Source organism: Micromys minutus (assembly GCF_963924665.1).
Source record: "Micromys minutus genome assembly, chromosome: 26".
Taxonomy (NCBI): Eukaryota; Metazoa; Chordata; class Mammalia; order Rodentia; family Muridae; genus Micromys; species Micromys minutus.
This window is the reverse complement of record NC_137961.1, coordinates 1,134,186-1,156,119: the sequence shown is the minus strand read 5'-3', so window position 1 is coordinate 1,156,119 and position 21,934 is coordinate 1,134,186. Positions and strand designations below refer to the sequence as shown.

General features: G+C 43.2%; 1 protein-coding gene across 3 annotated transcripts in view; it reads right to left on the bottom strand.

Annotated features, from left to right (window-relative positions):
- Positions 1 to 19,432, bottom strand: part of STAU2 (staufen double-stranded RNA binding protein 2) — a 131,273-nt gene extending 111,841 nt beyond the window's left edge. Inside the window, exons 1-2 of one of the 3 annotated variants that reach the window (XM_080938584.1) lie at positions 19,337 to 19,432; positions 9,543 to 9,609 (exon numbers count right to left, since the gene is read on the bottom strand). In XM_080938584.1, coding sequence (XP_080794710.1) covers positions 9,543 to 9,560 — 18 coding nt within the window. In that variant the 5' untranslated portion in view covers positions 9,561 to 9,609; positions 19,337 to 19,432. Of the gene's footprint in view, positions 1 to 9,542; positions 9,610 to 19,336 lie in introns of those variants that run through there. The other 2 variants (XM_080938582.1, XM_080938583.1) reach the window with 2 other exon arrangements.
- Positions 19,433 to 21,934: the final 2,502 nt, after the last annotated feature.

Genomic DNA, 21,934 nt, shown 5'->3' with positions numbered 1-21,934 from the left:
TTGACTGTGTCTTCTGAGACAAATATTAACAGTATCTAGGGTGTGGTGTTGATTAAATTTTCAATTGTACCAACCTCTACGAAGGCAGTAACACATATAAGAACAGCATGGGACACTTAGATAAAACATACATACTGATAATCTGAACAGCAAGAACCATAAAGAAGCCAAATATGGTATCCATATAAGATATTGGTAAATAGTGAAGATTAATTTTCTCCATTTACACAGGTGCTCTTTCATTTCTCTCAGCAGTAATTTGTAGGTCTCAGTTTTCTTTGAAACATTTTCTTAGGTTCAAATATCACTAAAGTGTTGTGGTAGTTTGGGTTTTGGTTTTATGAATTGATACTTGCTATATAGACTAGGCTGACCTCAAACTTGGACTGATCCTCCCCCATCTCTGCCTCACAAATTCAAGATTGCAGGTGTGCACCACCAAATCCAGCTGTTTCCTATTTTAATTATCCTGAAAGCGTTCTTTTTATTTCACTTTAGAAGCCCCATCAATGTACTTAAGAAATGATTGACTTTTTAGTGCTTATATCCTTCGAGTCAGATATGTAAGCTCAGTCATTAGCTTTAGAAGAATGCCACCAGACTCTCTACGCAGACAATCTGGTCACTTGGGGATTAAAGCAAGTGTATTCCTTCTCTCCCAGTCTGCATGCCTTTTCTTGCTTACCTGCCGGCCAGACCATTATGAAAATAAAATACTACATAGGACTAGTGAAAATTAACATCTCTGTCTTGTTCATCATTTCTTCTTAAAGAGTTCAACTTTTCACCAGTAAATACAAGTTAAGCTAGTAATGTTTTTATTTTTCCTGTCTTCAATCTTATTTTTGAAATTTTGGTATAATTGCAGCATTTTTCCTTCCCTTTCCTACCTCCTATACCATGCCTGCTCTCCTTCAAATCATTGCCTCTTGTCAGTAATTACATATATATACACACTCACACACACACATACATACATACATACATGCACATGCCTGTACATAGAGATTCATAACTGTAACCTTCACTATCAGATTCAGAAAGTTGACTTCTATTCCTATTTTATTGAAGACTGTTATTGAGAACAGATGAATTTGTTTTCACATTTGAAACCTGAGTTTAATAATTAAGTTGTAATGAATTACCAGTTTGCTTATTGCTCATAAAAAATTCCTAGCTTAAAACCAAATTATATAAAATTATATATTGCTTTTTTGTTTACAAATGTACATAAATCTTTGTATCTCTTTTACTGTCAGCTTGAGTCACTTCTTAATGCTGTACCTCAAAGCCAAAGATAAAGCTTCTTCTACCAGAAAAGATGTACTTTCAGCACGGAAGATCATTATTTCAGAGTAAACAGCAAAGACCTGCTCTCAGAGAAATCAGGAGCTTTGAGGGCAGAGGCCAAGGCACCACCAGCACCCACCAACTGAAATAAACAGCTTCAATGTAATTATCAGATCTCCCATAGATGGGCCTGAGGGTACATAACTATGGCTCAATACTCAGCAAGGTAGCCGCAGCAAGTTCAAGGACAACCTGGCCTACACAGTGAATTCTAGGTCAACCATTGTACATGGTAAGTCTCTGTCTCAACAAAGTATATCACACTTACTTTCTCTTCCTGAGCCTAGTAACCGAATTAAATTAACCACATTCCATTTACAATTTACAATGTAAAGCTACATTCCAAACTCATGTTTAAGATTCTGAGTTAAGAGGCTGAAGAGATGGCTCAGCAGCTAAGAGCACTGACTGCTCTTCCAGAGGTCCTGAGTTCAATTCCCAGCAACCACATGGTGCCTCACAACAATCTGTAATGAGATGACCTCTTTTGGTGTGTCTGAAGACAGCTACAGTGTACTCACAAATAAATAAACAAATCTTTAAGAAAAAAAAAAGACTCTGAGTTAAGTTGTCCATAGTGGCACACAACTTTAATCCAAGCAATGGCAGGAAGAAACAAACAAGTAGGCAGGTGGATCTGGGTTTGAAACTATCCTGGACCTCATAGTGACTCCACAACAGGGGCCTGAGCTACACAGAGACCCTGTCTCAAACGAAAAATTTTACAAAAGATACTGAGTTAAACAGTGTGTGTGCACAGCATTATAACTGGTATTTGAGTAGACAAAGGATGAAATATTAAATCTTGGCTAATGATTCTTATCAAGGAATCAAGTGAAATTATCTTTTTGCCCTCAAACAGAATGCTACACTTTATTCATGTTTACGGATTATACACAGAGACAATCAGCCAGATTAGCCCAAAGGTAAAAAGCAACTGAAATATCTATCAGTGGATAGACAAAGAACACACACACACACACACACACACGTTTTTCCTATTCAATTTTCAACATCACGACAATCAATTTTATTATGTAAATTTCAATTCAAGAAAAGTCCCTTTTTTGAAATGTATTTTCAGTTAGAACAGAATGCTGAGGAAAAGGTATCTTCTTCCATTAAAGACGCTGTTCTGCTCTTCTGGCTGGAAATTTCCACAAATGCCTCATGTTTATTCACATCTTTATTATTTGTTCAGGGCTGAAGATGGAGCTTAACAGTAAAGGGTTTGCCCAGTAGCTCAGGGATGGTTGGGGGGAAGGTTGCAGGGTGCATCTGTCTCAGTCTGGTTTGAAGATTTCCCGTTAGGATCTCTGGTTTTCAGCCATTAATTACAGTGGTTCCTTTAAGGTCTTTTCACTTCTGATTCACTGACTTTGTTCTTGGAACTGGCTACATGTTTACTAAAAACTGTAAGCCCACAGTGCAACGCTGTTTCCCTCTCCAGGGCCCCATTGTCAGACTTTCCATTCTGTGCTTCCTTCTGAACATGCAGAATTTGTACAGATTCCTTCTTCTCGGGTCTCACCTGCTATCAGTCTAGTTGGTATTTTAACCTCGAGTAGTTTCTCGGAGTTCCATTGTATATGTTTTACATTTTCCTCCTATTTCCACATCGCCCTCTCCTTTCTTAGAGATTTAGAGTATACTAATAGCAGCTCTTTTACACCTTTGTCTACAAAATCTGTCTCTCTAGTCTGTTGTTTTTTTTCCCAGTCTTGGCTATGAGTTGTATTTTTTTAAGTGAAAGTAACTTAAGATCAAATTAATCTACTAGGAGCAAGCAAGAAACTGGCTTTCCAACTCACAGCACTTTACAACCACTGACGGGTGTAATTGCAGACACTTTTTCTCTCCATAAGGGAACTCCATGCCCATTAGGCAGTTCTAGACCAGTGGTTCTGAACCTGTGGGTCACAGGATCAAATATCAGATACATTATAAAGATAACAGTGGCAAAACTACAATTATGAGGTATGAAGTAGCAACTAAATAGTTTTGTGGTTGGGGGTCACCACAGCATGAGGACCTGTATTAAAGAGTCACAGCCCAAGCAAGGCAAGAACCACTGGCAGACCCTGGCAACCATGGTCCTTATTCCACCCTTCAGAATTACCTATCCTGGATACTTCACATGAACTGACTCATAGCATGTGGGGCTCTGTCTGCCTTCTTCCTGAACATACTTTTAAGACTCACCTACAGTATGGCACGAATCGATACATGTTTATGTCTAGGTTCTGCTTCTCGAAGTATAAGTATCACAGTTTCCTTATCCATCCCTCCATGGATGCCTGAGGATCCGGATAGAACTCCCAGCTACTTCTCTAACTCCATGTCTGCCTGCAGGCTGTCATGCTGTGCGCTGCCCTCCATGATGATCAGGTACTGACCTGTTAACCTGTGAGCCAGCCCCAGTGAAATGCTTTCCTTTATGAGAACTGCTGTGGTCATGGGGTCTCTTCACAGCAATACAACAGTGAACGAGACACAGGCGGATTGTAGAAGAACTGTATCATTTGTGATCTTCCTTTTTAAATGTGGGTGTTCACTGCTGTAACTACCCTCTGATCACCACTCTCACTATTAATAAGTCACTGTCCTAGCTCCACTTCTGGTGTGGTTATAAAATATTCTAACAAAATAAAATAAACAACCTGGGGAAGAGGAAGGATTTGTTTTGGCTCACACTTCTTCCAGCACATGGTGCAACACATAGGGAAGTCAAGGTTGGAGGACCAGCAGCTGGCCACATCACACCCACCGGCAAGCAGAGGAAATGGGTACACACATGCGGCTGCTCAAGTCTCCACCCACCGTCAGGCTGTCTTCCCACAGTGATTAATGTAAGGAGCAATAATATTTAAGGAGAAAAAAAGACGTCCTGAAGCTTCGGAAATGGAAAATGAGAGTCCTGAAGCCAATCTGGTCCCAAGTGGCTCATTTTTCCACCTTAATAATCCACCTGAATCCCTGTCCTCTTCTCTCCTTCTACCTCTTCCCAGGGTCTGGCAGCAACAGCAATATTATTACTAAAATTAATGGTGATAACAGCAGTAGCCGGGCCAGTGCCAAGCAATACAGTCCATCAACATAGCAGTTCTCACCGCAAACCTGTGAGACAGGCAAGGCATCCTGTAAACTCCAGGCCTGACGTGTAATTACTATCATTATAACACTTGGCTCCCAGAGTTCCAGTGCTCAGCTGCACTCAGGTTTCTCCCACTCTACTCTATGCAGGCCTTAGAGCCTCTTCACTTCCTTATCCAACTCTCTCATGCAATGCCACCACTGTCTACCACAGGCTTCTCTAATCCCCAAGATACCCTGGCCTATCATGTTTCCCTCAAGCACCTAAACACACACACACACACACACACACACACACTAACACACATGCATCCACACAGACACACACATATACACACACTCACACTCATACACACACTCACACATGCATACATACACACACACACACACACACACACACTCACATACATAAACACAAATGCGCACGCACACACAGGCCGTGATTCATCCACTCATTTATTATCTAGCACAGGCACCTCATTAACTAGCATTGCTGCAGTTCAATGTTAAATTAAGTTTCTTTCCTATAAAGTTATAAACAAAAAGAAAGGTCGTAAATACGCAACCTCCTGCTTCTCTGCTGTGCCCCTGAAGCTACTGGATCCCTTTGGCCACTTGAACAATTCACTTTAAAATGATGATTATAATTCAAAGACTCACTAACAAAGAGGAGAAGGTGGCAATTCACAAATGGCAAAAACACAAGGAAAAGTGAATGGGAGAAAATTATGGAAATACAAACTGAAAACCTCTTCTGTAGATAGAATGGCAGAAGATGTCGAACAAGGGAGGAAACAGGTATCCCATATTCTACCAGTAAATGTAACTGAGGATTTTCATACTTCTACACCAAATCTCTCTGATAGCCTCTGACTAGCACTTAATTTCTAATAAGTTACAATAACTAGAAAAAGAAATATAAATATTTACTGTGACACTAACTAGAACATAAAATCTGCCCTACATATGGACTGATTACATTTTAGGACTTCTAAAATAAAGACGGTAAAATCACCCAGGACTTTATATGTAGCATAATGCCAGTTTGTAAAAAGAATATATTCACAAAGAAATATTCCTTCATAGAAATAATGCTCAATTGTATACCCCCAAAACTGCTAGCAGGGATTAGCTCTGTAACAAAATGTGGAACTTTGTAGCTTTTTTTTTCTTTATCCACACCATCCATTTTTCTATAGTAAAAATTACACATGTACAACATACATTTCCCCCCCAGCATAATATTTTTATTAATTATTTAGAAATTTTATACAATGCACCCTGATCACACTTGCTTCCCATTCTTCCCACTCTTGTGCCCTGCCCCTTAAAAACCCCACCAAGCTTGAATAGTGTTGCCCACACACTCACTGAAGTGTAGTCAAACTCTGAGTGGCCAGCCCCTAAAGGAGAACTGAGTCATGTGCCATGCCCCAACCACCCTCCCCTGGAAGCCATCAACTGTGAAGAGCTATATTTATATTACTTCAGCATCTTTATATTACATTTTTAAAGGACCCTCTTCAATAACTTCCTGTCTGAACTATTTTTTGGAGTGTGAGGGAATAAGGGATGTCACAAAAGCCTTCAATGTCTCTCATCCTCAGGTATAAATACCACCACAAAGGAAGCTTCCCTGCCCACAGCCACGGGAGGCAGCATGGCACACAGACTTTCACGTGGGTTCCAGCCACAGCACAGATCATGGCCATCAGTACGGTCTCCCATCAGCAGTCTACAGCATGGACAACAACATGGTTTCCAACAGCAGCACAGACCACTGACATCACCACGCCTTCTGTCTGGAGCACGGATCACGTACATTATTAACACGGCTTCTGATTGACATCAGCATGGCTCCGACATGGTATCAGTAGAAGGATCACAGACACCATTGTGGCCTCTGGTGGCAGCACAGATCCCCAGCAGCAGCACAGTAGGAGACTCAATCCAGAAAATGAACCATCTTCATCCCTGTCATCCTGCTCAGAGTCAGGCCTATCTTGCAGCTGGGCAGCCTGTCCAGGGGCAAGACCTTCGAGAGCTTCATCACGTTTGCAGCCTTCAGTCAGTGCCTGGTGCTCTTGTCCCCACAACAGGGGGAGCAGCGGGAGCAGTAGCCGCAGCTGTGCCTCCACGTGGCATGCCAGGTCTGCAGGAGATGGGGGGGACAGGGCAAGGTGGCTGGTGGAGACCTGACCCTCCCAGGGCCCAAGGATCTGTTGTCTATGGTTCTACCAGTCCGTTCTGGTCTTTCCCACCGAACGCCCATTCATTTATTAAAGAGCTTCTGCACCTGCTGTGTGTCACAAGAGGTTTTTGGGCGTTTTTTTTTTTTTTTTCCCCAGTTTTACATGCAAATATTTACTGCAACAAACCACTGATCTGGTTCTCAAGGTTTCTGAAGCAATATGCATACTCCAGGCGGGTGCATACCTTCCTCTCCTCACTAACATCCCACTCTGAGCTTGTACCCCATTCCCCCCAAGCAGGAAAGGCGGCAGGGCTCCATGCTGCTCGCTGCCTAGCAGACAGCAGTGAGGAGAGGAAGCTCTGTCTCTATCCCAAGACCTTTGTTCCAATCCTAGGAAAGCACTTCTTAAAAGCATCTTCCCATAAGACCTGCCTGTTTTAGTGTAACAGACTTTCTTCAAGACGGGTTTACACAAAGCATCCCTTATTTCAAAACAATAATGTTAGATTTAATATCAAATAATTATAATGACATGGCATAATACAGTTATTCATAAATGCTCAATTTTAATCAATTTTAGTAGTGGATACAAAAGAATCTGTTAGGACAAGAAAAAGGTGCAGTTATTTATGATTAATTAAGGGGGAAAATTCCCCCAGATAAACACTTTGAACTAACCCTCAAGAGAGCGTTAAAAATCAATGTAGTAAACTGTTTGTTGCCTCATGAAGGTCAGCTTAAATCTTTCTCCATCCTTTTTTACTATTATCTTGCAAATTCTCCCTCTCATAAGAAAACAATGGCCATGAAAATAATAAAAAATAAAAGTCACTCCAAAGTTTAGTAATTCAATTTAAGCTTGGTTAATGAGAAAGTCTTTACATCTTCAACTATTCTCAATGGCAACTATTCCTCTCCGATTTGAACATTTTGAAGGAATGAAACTTAGTCAATAATAATAAGGAATCCCTAATTAATCCTAGGAATCCATGTTTTTATTAGCCAATTTAATCTATCTCCAATCACTAATTAAATTTTCTAGGCAAATCCCAAGGGGTTGTATACAATTCCTATTTCAGTGATTTGCAAATATCAAGTGAGTGAACCTCATTAGTACTGACCCTTAAGGAACCTTCAATGCATATGGTTGAACATAAAGATGTGTAGTCATTTTCACCTCTCTATACAAAATAAAATCACTGAACAACAGCTTTGCACCTACAATAGTCCTAAGACAGTTCTTACAAGTCATGCCGCTACTTCCAATGTAACTAAGCACAGTATATGCTAAGGGCTCTCTAAGTCTCCACATAAAGGTCTCTGGTAAGTGCAATTTTTGTTTTACAAGAAGAATTCTTGTGTGTTCATGAGTGTGTGCATGCGTGCATGCGTGCATGTGTGTATTCGTGTATGCGCGCGCGCGCGTGTGTGTGTGTGTGTGTGTGTGTGTGTGTGTGTGTGTGTGTGTGTGTTGGAGGGGAAGAGGGAGATCAAAGAATAACCAAGTGCTTTTCCATGAATGGCACTTGTGTAATGGAGACTATGAAGCACCTGCGTGAACAACACAACTGTGTGGATGCAGCTTTAGTATCAACACTACTATCCATTCTCTCCTGTAATCAATATATTTTTAGAAAAGAAACTTTTTAAATCTAGAACTAGAAGAATAAAGCAAACCACTATCTTCACGCAGGAGACAAATGTCACACAAATAGATCATCCCTCAGTATCCCTTACATACCAAAGCCTGCAGATACTCAAGGAGTAGATAATATAGACAATAATGATAACCTGCGAAAATAAGGTCCACAAGCGGTAATGACCTTGCCCAATCCAGATTTGAGGTATTCAGTTTCTTTTTCAAGTACACGTAAGGTTTGTGGTGATGCCCAAGTCGGAAATAAAGTTGACAACTCTAGCATGACTCTACCTCAGAAAGGCTAAGCAGGTAAGCTGGGGAGGCTCTGGGTACAGAAGCTGGGGAGGCTCTGGGTACAGCAGCTGGGGAGGCTCTGGGTACAGCAGCTGGGGAGGCTCTGGGTACAGAAGCTGGGGAGGCTCTGGGTACAGCAGCTGGGGAGGCTCTGGGTACAGAAGCTGGGGAGGCTCTGGGTACAGCAGCTGGGGAGGCTCTGGGTACAGAAGCTGGGGAGGCTCTGGGTACAGCAGCTGGGGAGGCTCTGGGTACAGAAGCTGGGGAGGCTCTGGGTACAGAAGCTGGGGAGGCTCTGGGTACAGAAGCTGGGGAGGCTCTGGGAACAGAAGGACAGTAGTACTCAGGGCACAGGAACCAGAGTTCAGGTGGGTGAACTTAGGCATGGAGGGAACACTGGCATTACTTTCCAAAACCACAGAAAATAGTAATCACTTCTACTCTGACTTACAAGCAAAAGAAGCTAGAAAATATTTTGTAATACTGGAACTACAATATTATATTGTTTGTTCAAAAAAGGTAAAGTTTAATGTATATAGTTCTTGGAAGCATGCCAAGCCCTAAGGAAAACTGCTTCCTTTAGTGAGTCTACAGTATTACACACTACCGTTTGTACAGAAATAAACATCCTTCTTGCCTGTGTAAACGCCCTAGGAAAAGAATCCTTTCTTAAAAAGACACTGATAAAACCTCTTCACAAGATGTGTCACTAACAATGCTTTAGGACATACCAACACATCCTGGAAGATGTAACATCAGGAACAGATCGATCTTTGTCCTGCACATTCAGGAGTTATCAACTGTCAGGACGACCACCATTTTCCTCAAACAGCTTCTCTTCCCAGGCTCCATTGTTTATACAGTATGTAATCTCCATAAGGTAACAGTCAGGTAATGGTCACAGAATAGCTGAGGTACAGTGTTCCAGTTTACGGCAAAGTACTATGTAAGACATGCCTTAATCAGACTCACCTGATTTATCTGAAGCATGTTAAGACAATATTGATCAAACTTCCGTATCCCTCAGAGCTCCAAAAACCTGGAAAATGAAAACAAAGAAATAAAGTTCAACTTACCAATTTCAGTGACTGCTGAATATTCTTAAACACATGCTCTTTACCAAAATCAGTAACAAAATGGAGTCACTGAGATTATTACAGAACTTGTATCATGACAAATATCCTGTGATTCTACAATCCAATCCAGTAGTCATGTATGCAAGTGGATACACAAAATGTGGCTAGTGCAACCCAGAAAGTCAGTGTTAATCTTAACTTCAGGAAACAGCCATGACTAGTGGTCACCATAACAAGCAGTGCTGTTGCAACTGTTAAACTGTGAGCACCGTCTTGCTCTGGGGCTCTTAGACAACCCAAGCAGAGGGGTAGCTGTCAGCAATGCTGGACATTTCAGACCAACATTTTAAACATATAACCCCTTCCCCCAGTCAGGTTCTGAGCACTGAACCCAACCCTTCAAGGAAGATACAACTCATACAAGCACTCTCTTTGATGTTATAAAGATAGTACGCACAATTATCTAGATGGGCATTGGCTTTTATTATTACCAATATAAAAAGAGTATGCACCTAATGTTTGCTTTAAAAAAAAATCACTGGCAATGAGAGAGGTAGCTCAGCAGTTAAAAGCACATTCTGCTCTTATGGAAGACAGACTAATGTTCCATTACCAGCACCTACATAGGGGGCAGCTCACCAACACTTCTAACACCAGCTCCAGGGGAATTTAACCCATTTGGCCTCCAATGGCACCTACACTGTGTGCATATATCCACACACATAATTAAAAATAGTATTTTAGATCTCTACTACGATATACCCACCCCAGTAAATAAATTTGGATTTACTTTTCTTTAGGGCCTTAACACTTTGGTTCTGATTTGTTTTTAATTTTTAATTTTTAAGTAGATGCCAAGGAAAATAAAGCACAAATTTATATATAAATAAAATATGGGCTGTTTTAAAGTGAAAATTCACATTAAAATATAATGTATCAGTACCTGCCATTACAAAAAATTACCAAACAAAACAGCAAAGAGGTTAAATCCCATCGCTTAGGCAGAAATTTTTGTTGTAAAATTGTAAAGTTGACCTCCCCCTCAGAAGCAAAGGTACAGAAACTCACACATACACACATATAGATCTATCACTTTCTCAAAATGCAACCTAGAACCAGTCCAAAGTTACTATTAAGCTGCGGCACAGCTCAGATGGTAAAGGTGCCTACTGCATAAGCACACTGCCCTGAGCTCAGACACTCAACACAGATAAAAAGGTGGGTACAGCCATATGAATCTGTAACCCCAGTGCCTGAGGGAAGGATACAAAGCCAGCCTGAAAATTCAGTCTCAGAGGGGATGAGACAGAGAGTGACACAGCAAGCTACCCAACATCATTCTTTTGCTGCCATACATGAGCGTGGGCATGTACCCTTACATGTATATGCACGTGCACACACATACAAAGACACGCACACAGAGATGCACATATACATTTTGCATACATACAATTACTTTGAAATTTTGAACACTTCTAACTAGTGTTCTTAGCACCTGTATATTTTTATTTCTTTTCTAAATGTTTCTCAAACTTTCTAAGGAAATGTTACGTCAAAGGACCTGGCTACTGGTGATGCTTAGGTTCAGTCAGATAACCATTTGAGCCTTCGAGCCCCCTCCCCTCCTTTAACCTTTCAAAGGTAAACTGGTAGGCAACATCTCTAACAAATACAAAATGATGAGATGCACTTCTTACACAAGGCTGTACAAGTCATAGATCCACCCATCTCTTGTTCCTTTGTACTGAAGGAAGCCAAACAGCTTACTGGGAGCTACCTTCAGGTTGGGCACAAACAGCAACCAAGTGAGAGAAGGGAGGGCAAAGAGCATGAAGTCCAAGCCCCTCGATCCACAACAGAATTTAGCCGAGAGCCACAAGAAAAAGTATGTCCACGCAAGCCTTCAGAGGTGCCGGTAGCCCCAAGGGAATACCCATTGGCAAACTCATACAACAGAGATCAGAGAGCAGAATGTGAGGATGCAGAGAAATCTCTGAGCTAAAGGTTAGTCTGGTCTACTGGGCAATTTCGAGGATAGCTAAGGCTACACAGAGAAACTTCCTGTCCGAAAAACAGAAAAGAGAAAGAGACCAGAGGCAGCTTAACCACTGGAGCACCACGATGTGCATTGTTTAAACCCTTACAGTCTGGAATAACTTATTATGCAGCAGGAAACAAGACATCCAGAAATTCAACACTGCCTTTGGGCTTTGGATATCAGAGACTTAAAATTAAATCCCTGCTCAGTATAAGCAAATGAAAAATATTAGGATTCAAAAGTGATACATTCCAAAACTTAAAACATCTACATTTTTAATTCAAAACTTAATTACAACGTGTTCCAGTACCAATACTCATGACTAGTCAGGGGCCTGAGAATAAGTAACTGAGTGTCCTATACTAAATGAGACATTTTTGTCACCTTCCACAAGAATCAGACCACCAGAAAGAACTAAGACCAGGGGCTAGGGAGGAGTGCTATGAACTGCTGCCCTCCAGGTGACACAGGCCTTGCACTCCTGATCTAATAGCAGCTAGGATCACCTGTAAAAGACCAAGCCAGACAATAATCCCAGCATGGACCGGGAAGGGGCTCCACCTCTCCCTGGGAAGCTGCTGGGGGTGGAAGTGTTTTTCTTTGCAGTGTGGCTATAAATGTTCATGAGGAGGCACTAGCAGGATTCTGTGGGTTACTAAAGGAGGAGGAAGAGGAAACACAGGACAGTGGGAAGCAGAAGCAGTGAGAGGGTCCAGGGAGAGGGGAGGAGGAATATGAGGGTGATCTCCTCAAACTGGGGTGTGTGTGTAAAATATATAAATATATACATATACATATATTAAATTGCCAAAGAATTCATTTAAAATCAATTTTAAAAGTGCATCATACCTCCATGGTGTTAAAATACACAAGCTACAATTAAAAATACAAACCCAATCAATTTCCTTTCTTAGTTGAAATAATTCATTTGGGGGGTGGCGAGCCAGAGAGATGGCTCTCTGGGGTTAGGAGCATTTGTTGCTCCTGTAGAGGATCTGGGTTTAGTTCCCGGAACCCACTTGAAAACTCACAGCCACAAGAAACTCTAGTGTCAGGAGATGCCTTCCTCTGAACACACTGCACATTCATTCATAATTTTTTAAATTATTTTTAGAAAAAGAAAAAAAAATTGAAAGATAAAAGCATTAAAAAAAACTGCTAAAAACATCTGAGTGACTTAGTGGCCTTTATCTTCCAAAGTTGAACATGTATTAAACACTCGTTAGCTCTGTGACCCATCATTTCTTAATTTGGTATACATCTCTAAACAGTGAACATATCTATATACAGACCTAGTACTCCTCCAATACCAGAATGCAGCAACAGGGTGACTTCAAAAAGCTACTGAAGATACTGAAGTACATTTGTTAAGTTCTAATCTTGATATAAAAACTGGTTTTTGACATTACAAAAATAAAAACACTGGGAACAGATACATTACTCAGTAGTTAAGAGCACTGGCTGCTCTTCCAGAGATCCTGAGTTCAATTCCCAACACTTCAAACGGTGGCTCACAATCAAATATAAAATGGAATTGATGCCCTTTTCTGGTGTGTAAATTACATGCAGACAAAACACATACATAAAATACATAAATAGGTCTTTTCCATTCTAAAAAATGAAAATTTCCATTCATTTAATACTATATATCCTATAAGCTTTTCACAATTATAATAAGCTGCATAAGCTGAAACGTAACTACTGTGTCCAAAATAACACTGTCAACTGGATACCATTCTGAAATTATTCACTTTTCTGTCAAACAAGCTATATACATTAAATTCACATCGATTTAAAAGTTATTTATAACTATACCATGGATAATTAAGAATTCCAAACCAGCATATATCTTTAAGACTTTGTTTCTTTTTTGAAGATATGCCTAGTTTATTGTCCTACATTTTAAACAAAACAAAATGACAAAAAAAATATCAAAAAGATCCAAAGTTGTTATATGTTGTCTGTAGTCTCAAAAAAAAAAAAAATCTATGTATCCATCCTATGTCAAAAATGTTTCCAGCTATAGTTCAATCCCATTACAACCAAGCACTGTTAGAGAAACCTAGTCATATGTCTCAAAAACACCCTACGGTGACATCCAGTCAGGCACAGGAGGCCATGAAGTTCCGGATCCCAGGCTACCAAAGGAGAAAGGAAAGAGAGCTGACAGCCAGCAACGCCCCCCCCCCCACACACAAGGAAACAGCTGCAGCTCACACGGAACTAAAGCTCCAACTGTGTCTGCGATTTAACACTTTTATCATGAATTACGTTTTGCCATGGTAATTAAAATCTATAGTTAAATGCATATAACCTCCAATAAGTATAGTCTTAAGAAATGGCACAGATGAGGGGCTGGAAAGATGGCTCAGCGGTTAAGAACACTGACTGCTCTTGCAGAGGTCCCGAGTTCAAATCCCAGCAACCACATGGTGGCTCACAACCATCTGTAATGGGATCTGATGGCCTCTTCTGGTGTGTCTGAAGACAGCTACAGTATACCTATATATAATAAATAAATCTTTAAATAAATGGCACAGATATTTATAGACATTTTACATCTGGACCCATTCTAGTTGCATGAGCTATCCTCAGACTATACAAAACCAAGCATCATCCAAAGCTTCTTACTCTAAGGACTTTGTGGAATTCATCCTTTAAATGATGGTTCCCTAGTTAAGAATACTTGCTGCTCTCGCAGAGCACCTGGTCCCAGCACCCACATGACATCTCAGACCTAGTTTCAGGGAGCCAACACCTTCTTCTGATCACCTCAGGCACTAGTCATGAACATGGTGCACATACATGCAGACAAAACACATTAAATATATAAATCTTATTAGCCCAAAAGCTCAGAATAACCACGATACAGTTCACAGACCACATGAAGCTCAAGAAGAAGACCAAGGTGTGGATGCTTCAGTCCTTCTTAGAAAAGGGAAAAAAATACTCACAGGAGGAAATATGGAGACAAAGTGTGGAGCAGAGACTGAAGAAAAGGCCATCCAGAGACTGCCCAACCTGGGGATCCATCCCATATCCAGCCACCAAACCGAGACAATACTGCGGATTCCAAGAAGTGCTTGCTGACAGAAGCATAATACGGATGTCACCTGAGAGGCTCTGCCAGAGCCTGACTGATACAGATGAGGATGCTTGCAGCTAACCATGGGACTGAGCACAGGAATCTCAATGGAGGAGTTAAGAGAAAGGACTGAAGAAGCTGAAAGGGTTTGCAACCCCATAGAAGAACAATATCCACCAACCAGATACCCCAGAGCTCGCAGGGACTAAACCACCAACCAAAGTTGCATATGTAACAGAGGATGGCCTTATCTGGTATCAGTAGGAGGAGAAGCCCTTGAGCCTGTGAAGGCTCAATGTCCCAGTGTAGGGGAATGCTAGGGCAGGGAGGCAGGAGGGAGTAGGTGGGTGGGTGGGGAGGGGAGCACCCTTATAGAAGCATAGGGAGGGGGATAGGATAGGGGGTTTCCCAAGAGGAAACTGGGAAAGGAGATAACATTTGAAATGTAAATAAAGAACATGTCCAATTAAAAAAAAAAGAAAAAACATATATATAATATATATATATAAATCTTTGAAACTTTTAAGTTTTTAAAAACATTTTCATTTTAATTTTTTAAAGTAGGTACCTTCCAAAAAACTATTAAGGCATATCCAGTTATAAATGTAAGTATTTCCTAAGAGCCAGTGAACATTTCTAAGCACACTTTACTCAACTATGCCTGTCAGAGACACACCCCCAGCCAAGGAACAGTTACCACATGCAAGTCCATGCCATGTGTCATATTTTGCCATTTTTATACTCATTTAATCCCCATCAGCTTGAGATGGAGGCTGGGTTATCTACAAATAGCCACATGCACTGCTACAATTAATACCCAGTTGGACAGGTTTAAAGCCCTCTGCTCCTCACTACACACTGAACTATGATAGCCTTAATACAATTTTTTTTCTGGGCCAAACTCAGAGCTGTAGTGACACAAGCCTGTCATCTAGCACTTGGGGAGTGGAGGCAGGAGGATCAGCTCAAGGTTAATCCTTAGCTCCACAGCAAACTCAAGACCAGCTTGGGTTCTGAGCAGTTAACAACAACAAATGCCAAGTGTTTAATGTCTAGGGCAGCTATATAGAACTGTGGAGGACATTCAAAGTCAACCAGTGATATAAACATAAGCTGCAATTTTATTATGAACAGGGCTCATCTGATATTTCCTGCACAGTATTTCAATGCGACTGATCACGCAGCACTTAACTCTAACATAGTTCAATTTCACATTACCAATAGACTGTTTTCTTTCCATGAATAAAAAGGGTAAGGCATAATGCATGAAAGAAAGGTAAAAACTAGGTACAGTGTATAGGGGAGGCTGAGGCAGGAGGATTGGGAGCTCAAGGACAGCCTTGGCTACCCAGCAGAGCTTAACATGCAAATACACACATACACTTACATACATACACACACATACACACACACTTACATACACATACACTTACATACACACATATGTACATTTACATATACACACATACACACACATGCACACATACATAGACACACATATACACACACTTGCATACACATGCTTACATATATACACATACACTCATAAATACACATACACACACTTACATACACACGTGTACACTTACACACACATACACACATACACATACATACACACACTTACATACACACACATACACACACGTGTACACTTACACACACATACACATACACACATACATACATACACACACTAACATACACACACATACACATGCATACACACACTTACATACCCACACACATATACATACACATATATGTACATTTACACACACACACACGCACACACACACACTTACATACACACATATGTACATTTACATATACACATATACATACACACACATGCACACATGCACACACATGCACACATACATAGACACACATGCATACACACACTTGCACACACATGCTTACATATATACACATACACACACTCATAAACACACATATACACATGTGTACACTTACACACACATACATACATACACATACACACATGCATACACACTTACATACACACATACTTACATATATACACACACATACACACACACATGGATACACACACTTACATACCCACACACATATACATACACTTACATACACACACACATAAACATATACACACAATAATTAAAGCAATGGGGTTGGGCTAGGATCTAGCCAGTGGCGGTGCTGCCCTAGCATATGGGAGAACCTGGGTCCAATCAAGATGGAAAGGTGAGTCAGTAATTAAGCACTGGCTGCTCTTCCAAAGGTCCTGGGTTTGATTCCCAAAACTCACGGCAGCTCACAACTGTCTGTAACTCCAGTTCCAGGGGATCCAATGTTCTGTTCTGGTTTCCATGGACAGGCATGAAAGGCAGAAGAGAACACAGGTGCAGACATACATGTAGGAAAATCTACACACACACACATAAAATAACTTAAAAATGCTAAAGCAGTTAGGTACAAAAGCAGTTCCAATATTTCATCAACGACTCATTCTAGGGCACTTTCTGCATTGTTTCGTATTTTAGACTTTCAGCACTTTTTTTGTTTTTAATGTGTGTGTGTGTTCATGTTTGTGTGTGCATATGTACGTGTGTGTGTGCACATGCATTCGAGTGGGACATGAAAATGCCACAGTGGGAATGCAGAGGTCAGAGAACAACTTGCAGATGCTCCATCCCAGAGCCCCCCACAGTGTGAATAGAGAACTGGCTCTTACTGCGTAACTTCTGCTGTTCTTCAACTCCAGATGCACCACTGAACCTGAGAACCTGAGTTTGACCCCCAGGACACACAGGGGGTCACACTACCTACCCTTGTAATTCTATAGAAAGTCAGTCTTCCCTAGAACTTCCTTCATTCCAGGCAAGTCAAGTGAGGTAAAACACAAAATGCAACCATTTCCATGGTGAAGCATCCAGAAGCAAAGGGCTGTAACATTATGTCTGGCAGAGTAAATGACAAATGGGCATAGTAACAGGGACTTGGGCAAAGTTCGAAGAATGTTCTTTGTATTGTTCTTATTCTTACAAGCTGAAATTGTATCCAAATGGGAAGTTAAAACTTATATGCTACTAGAAATTTAACCACTTGATTATAACAACATTTCACAAATACAAAACACTGCTTCTTAGGGGAAATCACTCATTTGTGAAGAATACACTATACATAACCAACAAAAAACAACTAGACATCACTTTGGAGTAAATTTCATAAACTACCGCCATGCCAATCTTGAGACAGGTGCCCAAGACTGGCAGTGGCCACATAAACCTTGCAGGCAATTAGGCATTACAGATTTACACACTTAATACAGGCCTGCAGCAAAGCCACAATCAAATGATAGTTGGGTTTTTAAGTAAAATAAGAGACAAAGACTTGTTATGTTAAAAAAAAAAATCTATCAAGGTCTTAATTTTTTCTTTTTTATTGAACTACACTTTTCCTCTATAGTTCTGCCCATGACAGTATAGTTGAATGACTTAGAAAGGATGGGGAAGAAACATTCTACTGAACAATTTGACAGTATTACCATCTTTTTGCTTTTTTATTTGAAGTGCTACCCCTCAGAAAACATAAGAACACATGAGAATCCAAGTCCTACTTGGATTAAGAAAGTTCCCTAACACTGTGAGATCAAGCACTGGATAACAAAGATTTTCAGTTACTGGAATACATTTTTAAAAATCACCTGTACCATTTCTTCGGGATCCAGCCCCTTTTAAATTGCTTAGTGCATTCATGACTATTGGTTGGTCGGTCTCCACTTAAGTACTTCTAAGCTTTTTTTTTTGGGGGGGGGTGGCATTGGAGATTCATAATGCAAACTGCTCACATTGCAAAATGTTGTACCTAAATAACTGCAGGGGCTTCCGGACGTGCCCCCCACCCCACCCCTCTGCGCACGCGCCCAACCAGGCTCTCATTCCCACCACCCCCTCCCCAGGTCTCCTAGTTCAATCGCCTTGACTGCCTCTGCGAAACTGGCCCCTCACCCTGCCCCGCTCCCCCCTCCCCATCCCACAGAGACCCGAGTCCCTGCCCTCGCAGTAGATTCTGCGGGCAAGCTTTGTGTCTCACCCAACTCCCCCACGCCCCGGCAAGGTCACTACCGCCAACTACCCCTTTAAAGCCGAGCCGTCACGGTCCTCGCTTGCAGGAGGCTCGGCGGAACTTGCCTGTCATAGGCTATATTTTGTCCCCCCCCCCCCGGCCCCACCTCCCTTCCCCATTTCGGCGAGTTACGTCTTCGCCACTTGCCCATTATACAGAAATAGCCACCGCCGTCGCCCGGGCCCCGGCCCCGACGCCCCCTGCAAGGCCCCGGCGGCCTGCGCGCCCCCTCGCCGCTCTGCGCCCCCCACCGTCGCGCCCCGCGCCCCGGCCCCGCCCTGCGGACACCTGTGCGGCTCGCCGCGGCACACGCCCCCCCATCCCCTCCCCCAGGGCGGCCGACGGCGGCGCGGGAGCGAGGCCGCGAGGGGCGGCCCTGCCCGCTCCCGGCGCTCTGCCTCGGAGCCCGCCGGCGGAAGTCAGGCCTGGCGGCGCCGCTCGCACCACGATTTACCTGCGGGCCACGGACGCCCGGCAGACGGCTCCACATTGGCGAGCGCTCCCCGAGAACTGACCCCGCTCTACCGCTGCGGACGCCGCCGGCTCCCCCCTCGGCTCCCGCCCCCCGCCTCCGCCCGCCGCCCTGCGCTCCCGCCGCGCCCTCCCCGGGCCCGCGCCGCGCGCCCCCGCCTGCGCCGCCGCGCCCGCGCCACGCCGCGCGCCCCCGCGCCAGCTCTCCACCTCTCCCCTCCTCCAGCCGCGGTCGGGCGGCCATTGTTCGCCGCGCCGGTCCCGCCCCCTGGCGGCCGCCGGGACCCCCCGCAGCTCCGGGCGCTGCGGGGCCGGAGCCTGGGGTCTCAGGCCGCGCCGGGGTCCCTCCCCGGAGCCGCCGCGGGAGCGCGCTGCGAGCATCGGGCCCCGCACGGCGCCCGCCCCGCGGCTGGGAAGGTGCTCCAGCACCGACTGGGGCAGCCTCTCCCGAACCCGGTGCTCCTGGGCTCCGTGCGCTGCGGGGCAACGTGTCCCCGACGCTCTGCTCCTACCTTCCCCGGCTCGCTGACTGCCCGCCTCTGCCGAGCTGGGGACGCGCGACCATCCCGCGTCCGTTCCGCTGCGGTGCGACGTACGCTTCGGCGGATTCCTGCACCTTTCTAGACTGGAGGAGGGAGAAGGGGGAGGAGGCTAGAGAGCCGACTCAACCTGAAAACAAGAGCGAGCAGCCCCCCATCACCTGCTCCTCCGCCCTGGCCGAGTGCCCAAGCATCATTCTCCATCAGGAAAAATAAATAAATAATACATGCTTTAAAATTGTGTGCCCATACGAAAAAGAAGCCCTTGGAGCTAAAAATGAGGATCGAATTAAAACAGTGTCCTAGATCCTTGGTTTTTGAACAGTGCTAGAAAACTCAAAACTCACTTGTCCGTTCGTCCTGATTTTGATGTGGGTTAGGTATGGCCAGATAACGTCAGCCTACTTAAGACCAATGTATTTTAAATAAATGGCACCAAAAATAATATGAAATAGAAGTCTAGAAATAGAACTATTGGTGTGTTCTGACTGGCATTATTCTTCCTTGGGGCTCCTTCTTGGTATCCCTTGTATTCCTGGGATATGTCTATGAGCTCTGTGATTTCAGACATATTTTAAAACCAACTCTACAAATGAGGCAGTATTTGTGGGTCTATTACCTTATACACTGATTTGCAATTTTTAAAAAGACAACGCGATACTATATGTGCAGGCGCCTTACCTGTCAAACTCCCTAGCTAGAGCCTGACCTGTGGTCATTCCCGTCATACACTAGGCTAGCTCTTCATTCGCCTCCCAGGTTTCCAATTCCCCTTTCTTGCTTTTCACTCCCACTAACTCTCTCAGACGTGTGGATTTCTCCCTAAATAGGCACCACTCCTTGATTAATGGTTTCTAGCCGCTTAGGCCCCATTCAGATTTTCAGTGATACAAATGACTACATGCCCTTCACACCAGGGAAACAAGCCTCCCAGGCCTGTTCTTTCCGCAAGCCATTCCCTCTGACTGCGATCTATCCTTCCTTCGCCCACCGAACATATTGGGGGGGGGTCAGAAAACGCCTCCCGGAGAAGCTAGTTCCTTCCAGCAGACCACGCTCTTCTCTTGAGACGCTCTTCTCTGACATTGCTAGTCTATTACCTTGTTTGTTTTCTCTCCAGTCTTCTGCCAAACAGTGCATTGTTGTGGGGCTGGCTCCAGTCTCATTCATCTCTGTAGTGCCATCATTCAACAGCAAGTGGGTGGACACTAAGTGGTTTGGAAATAAATTGATGTCTTTATGTATTTGGAAGTGACTCTGGATTGGTCAGAAAGTTTATTCTCTTTGATTCCAATCGTTAAAGTTAACTGAAAACTTTATCTCTGCTGTAACTTTCTCTTCTAACGGACTTTAAACCCCAATCAGAGTAGATGTTTTCCCAAGTCATTATTAGAAAGGAGGTTTTTTTAAAAAGCTTGAATCTGTACTTTCGACTGATCAACATAAGTAAGTCAGTACTTGAAATTACCTTCCTGTAGGGAGTAGAGGAAGGCCAAATAACTTTGTGCAGCTGAATGGGTACAGCCAAGGACCCCAGGCTCAGACCCATGGGAAATGGTAAGTCCCTCCCCCAAGGATGAGGCTCCGAGAAGTCTCAAAGCCTTCCTCTGTTCTGTGGGTGGATATTGATAGTATATTCGAGAAAAAAAAATGCCCCCCATAATTCCCCCAACCTCTGATCCCATATTTATGTCCTGAACTCTGTCATAGTCAGGGTTTCTATTCCTTCACAAACATCATAACCAAGAAGTAAGTTGGGAAGGAAAGGGTTTATTCAGCTTACACTTCCACATTGCTGTTCATCACCAAAGGAAGTCAGGACTGGAACCCAAGCAGGTCAGGAAGCAGGAGCTGATGCAGAGGCCATGGAGGGATGTCACTTACTGGCTTGCTCCCCCTGGCTTGCTCAGCCTGCTTTCTTATAGAACCCAGGTCTACTCAGGGATGGCTCCACCCACCATGGGCTGGGCTCTCCCCCCTTGATCACTAGTTAAGAAAATGCCTTACAGCTGAATTTCATGGAGGCATTTCCTCAACTGAGG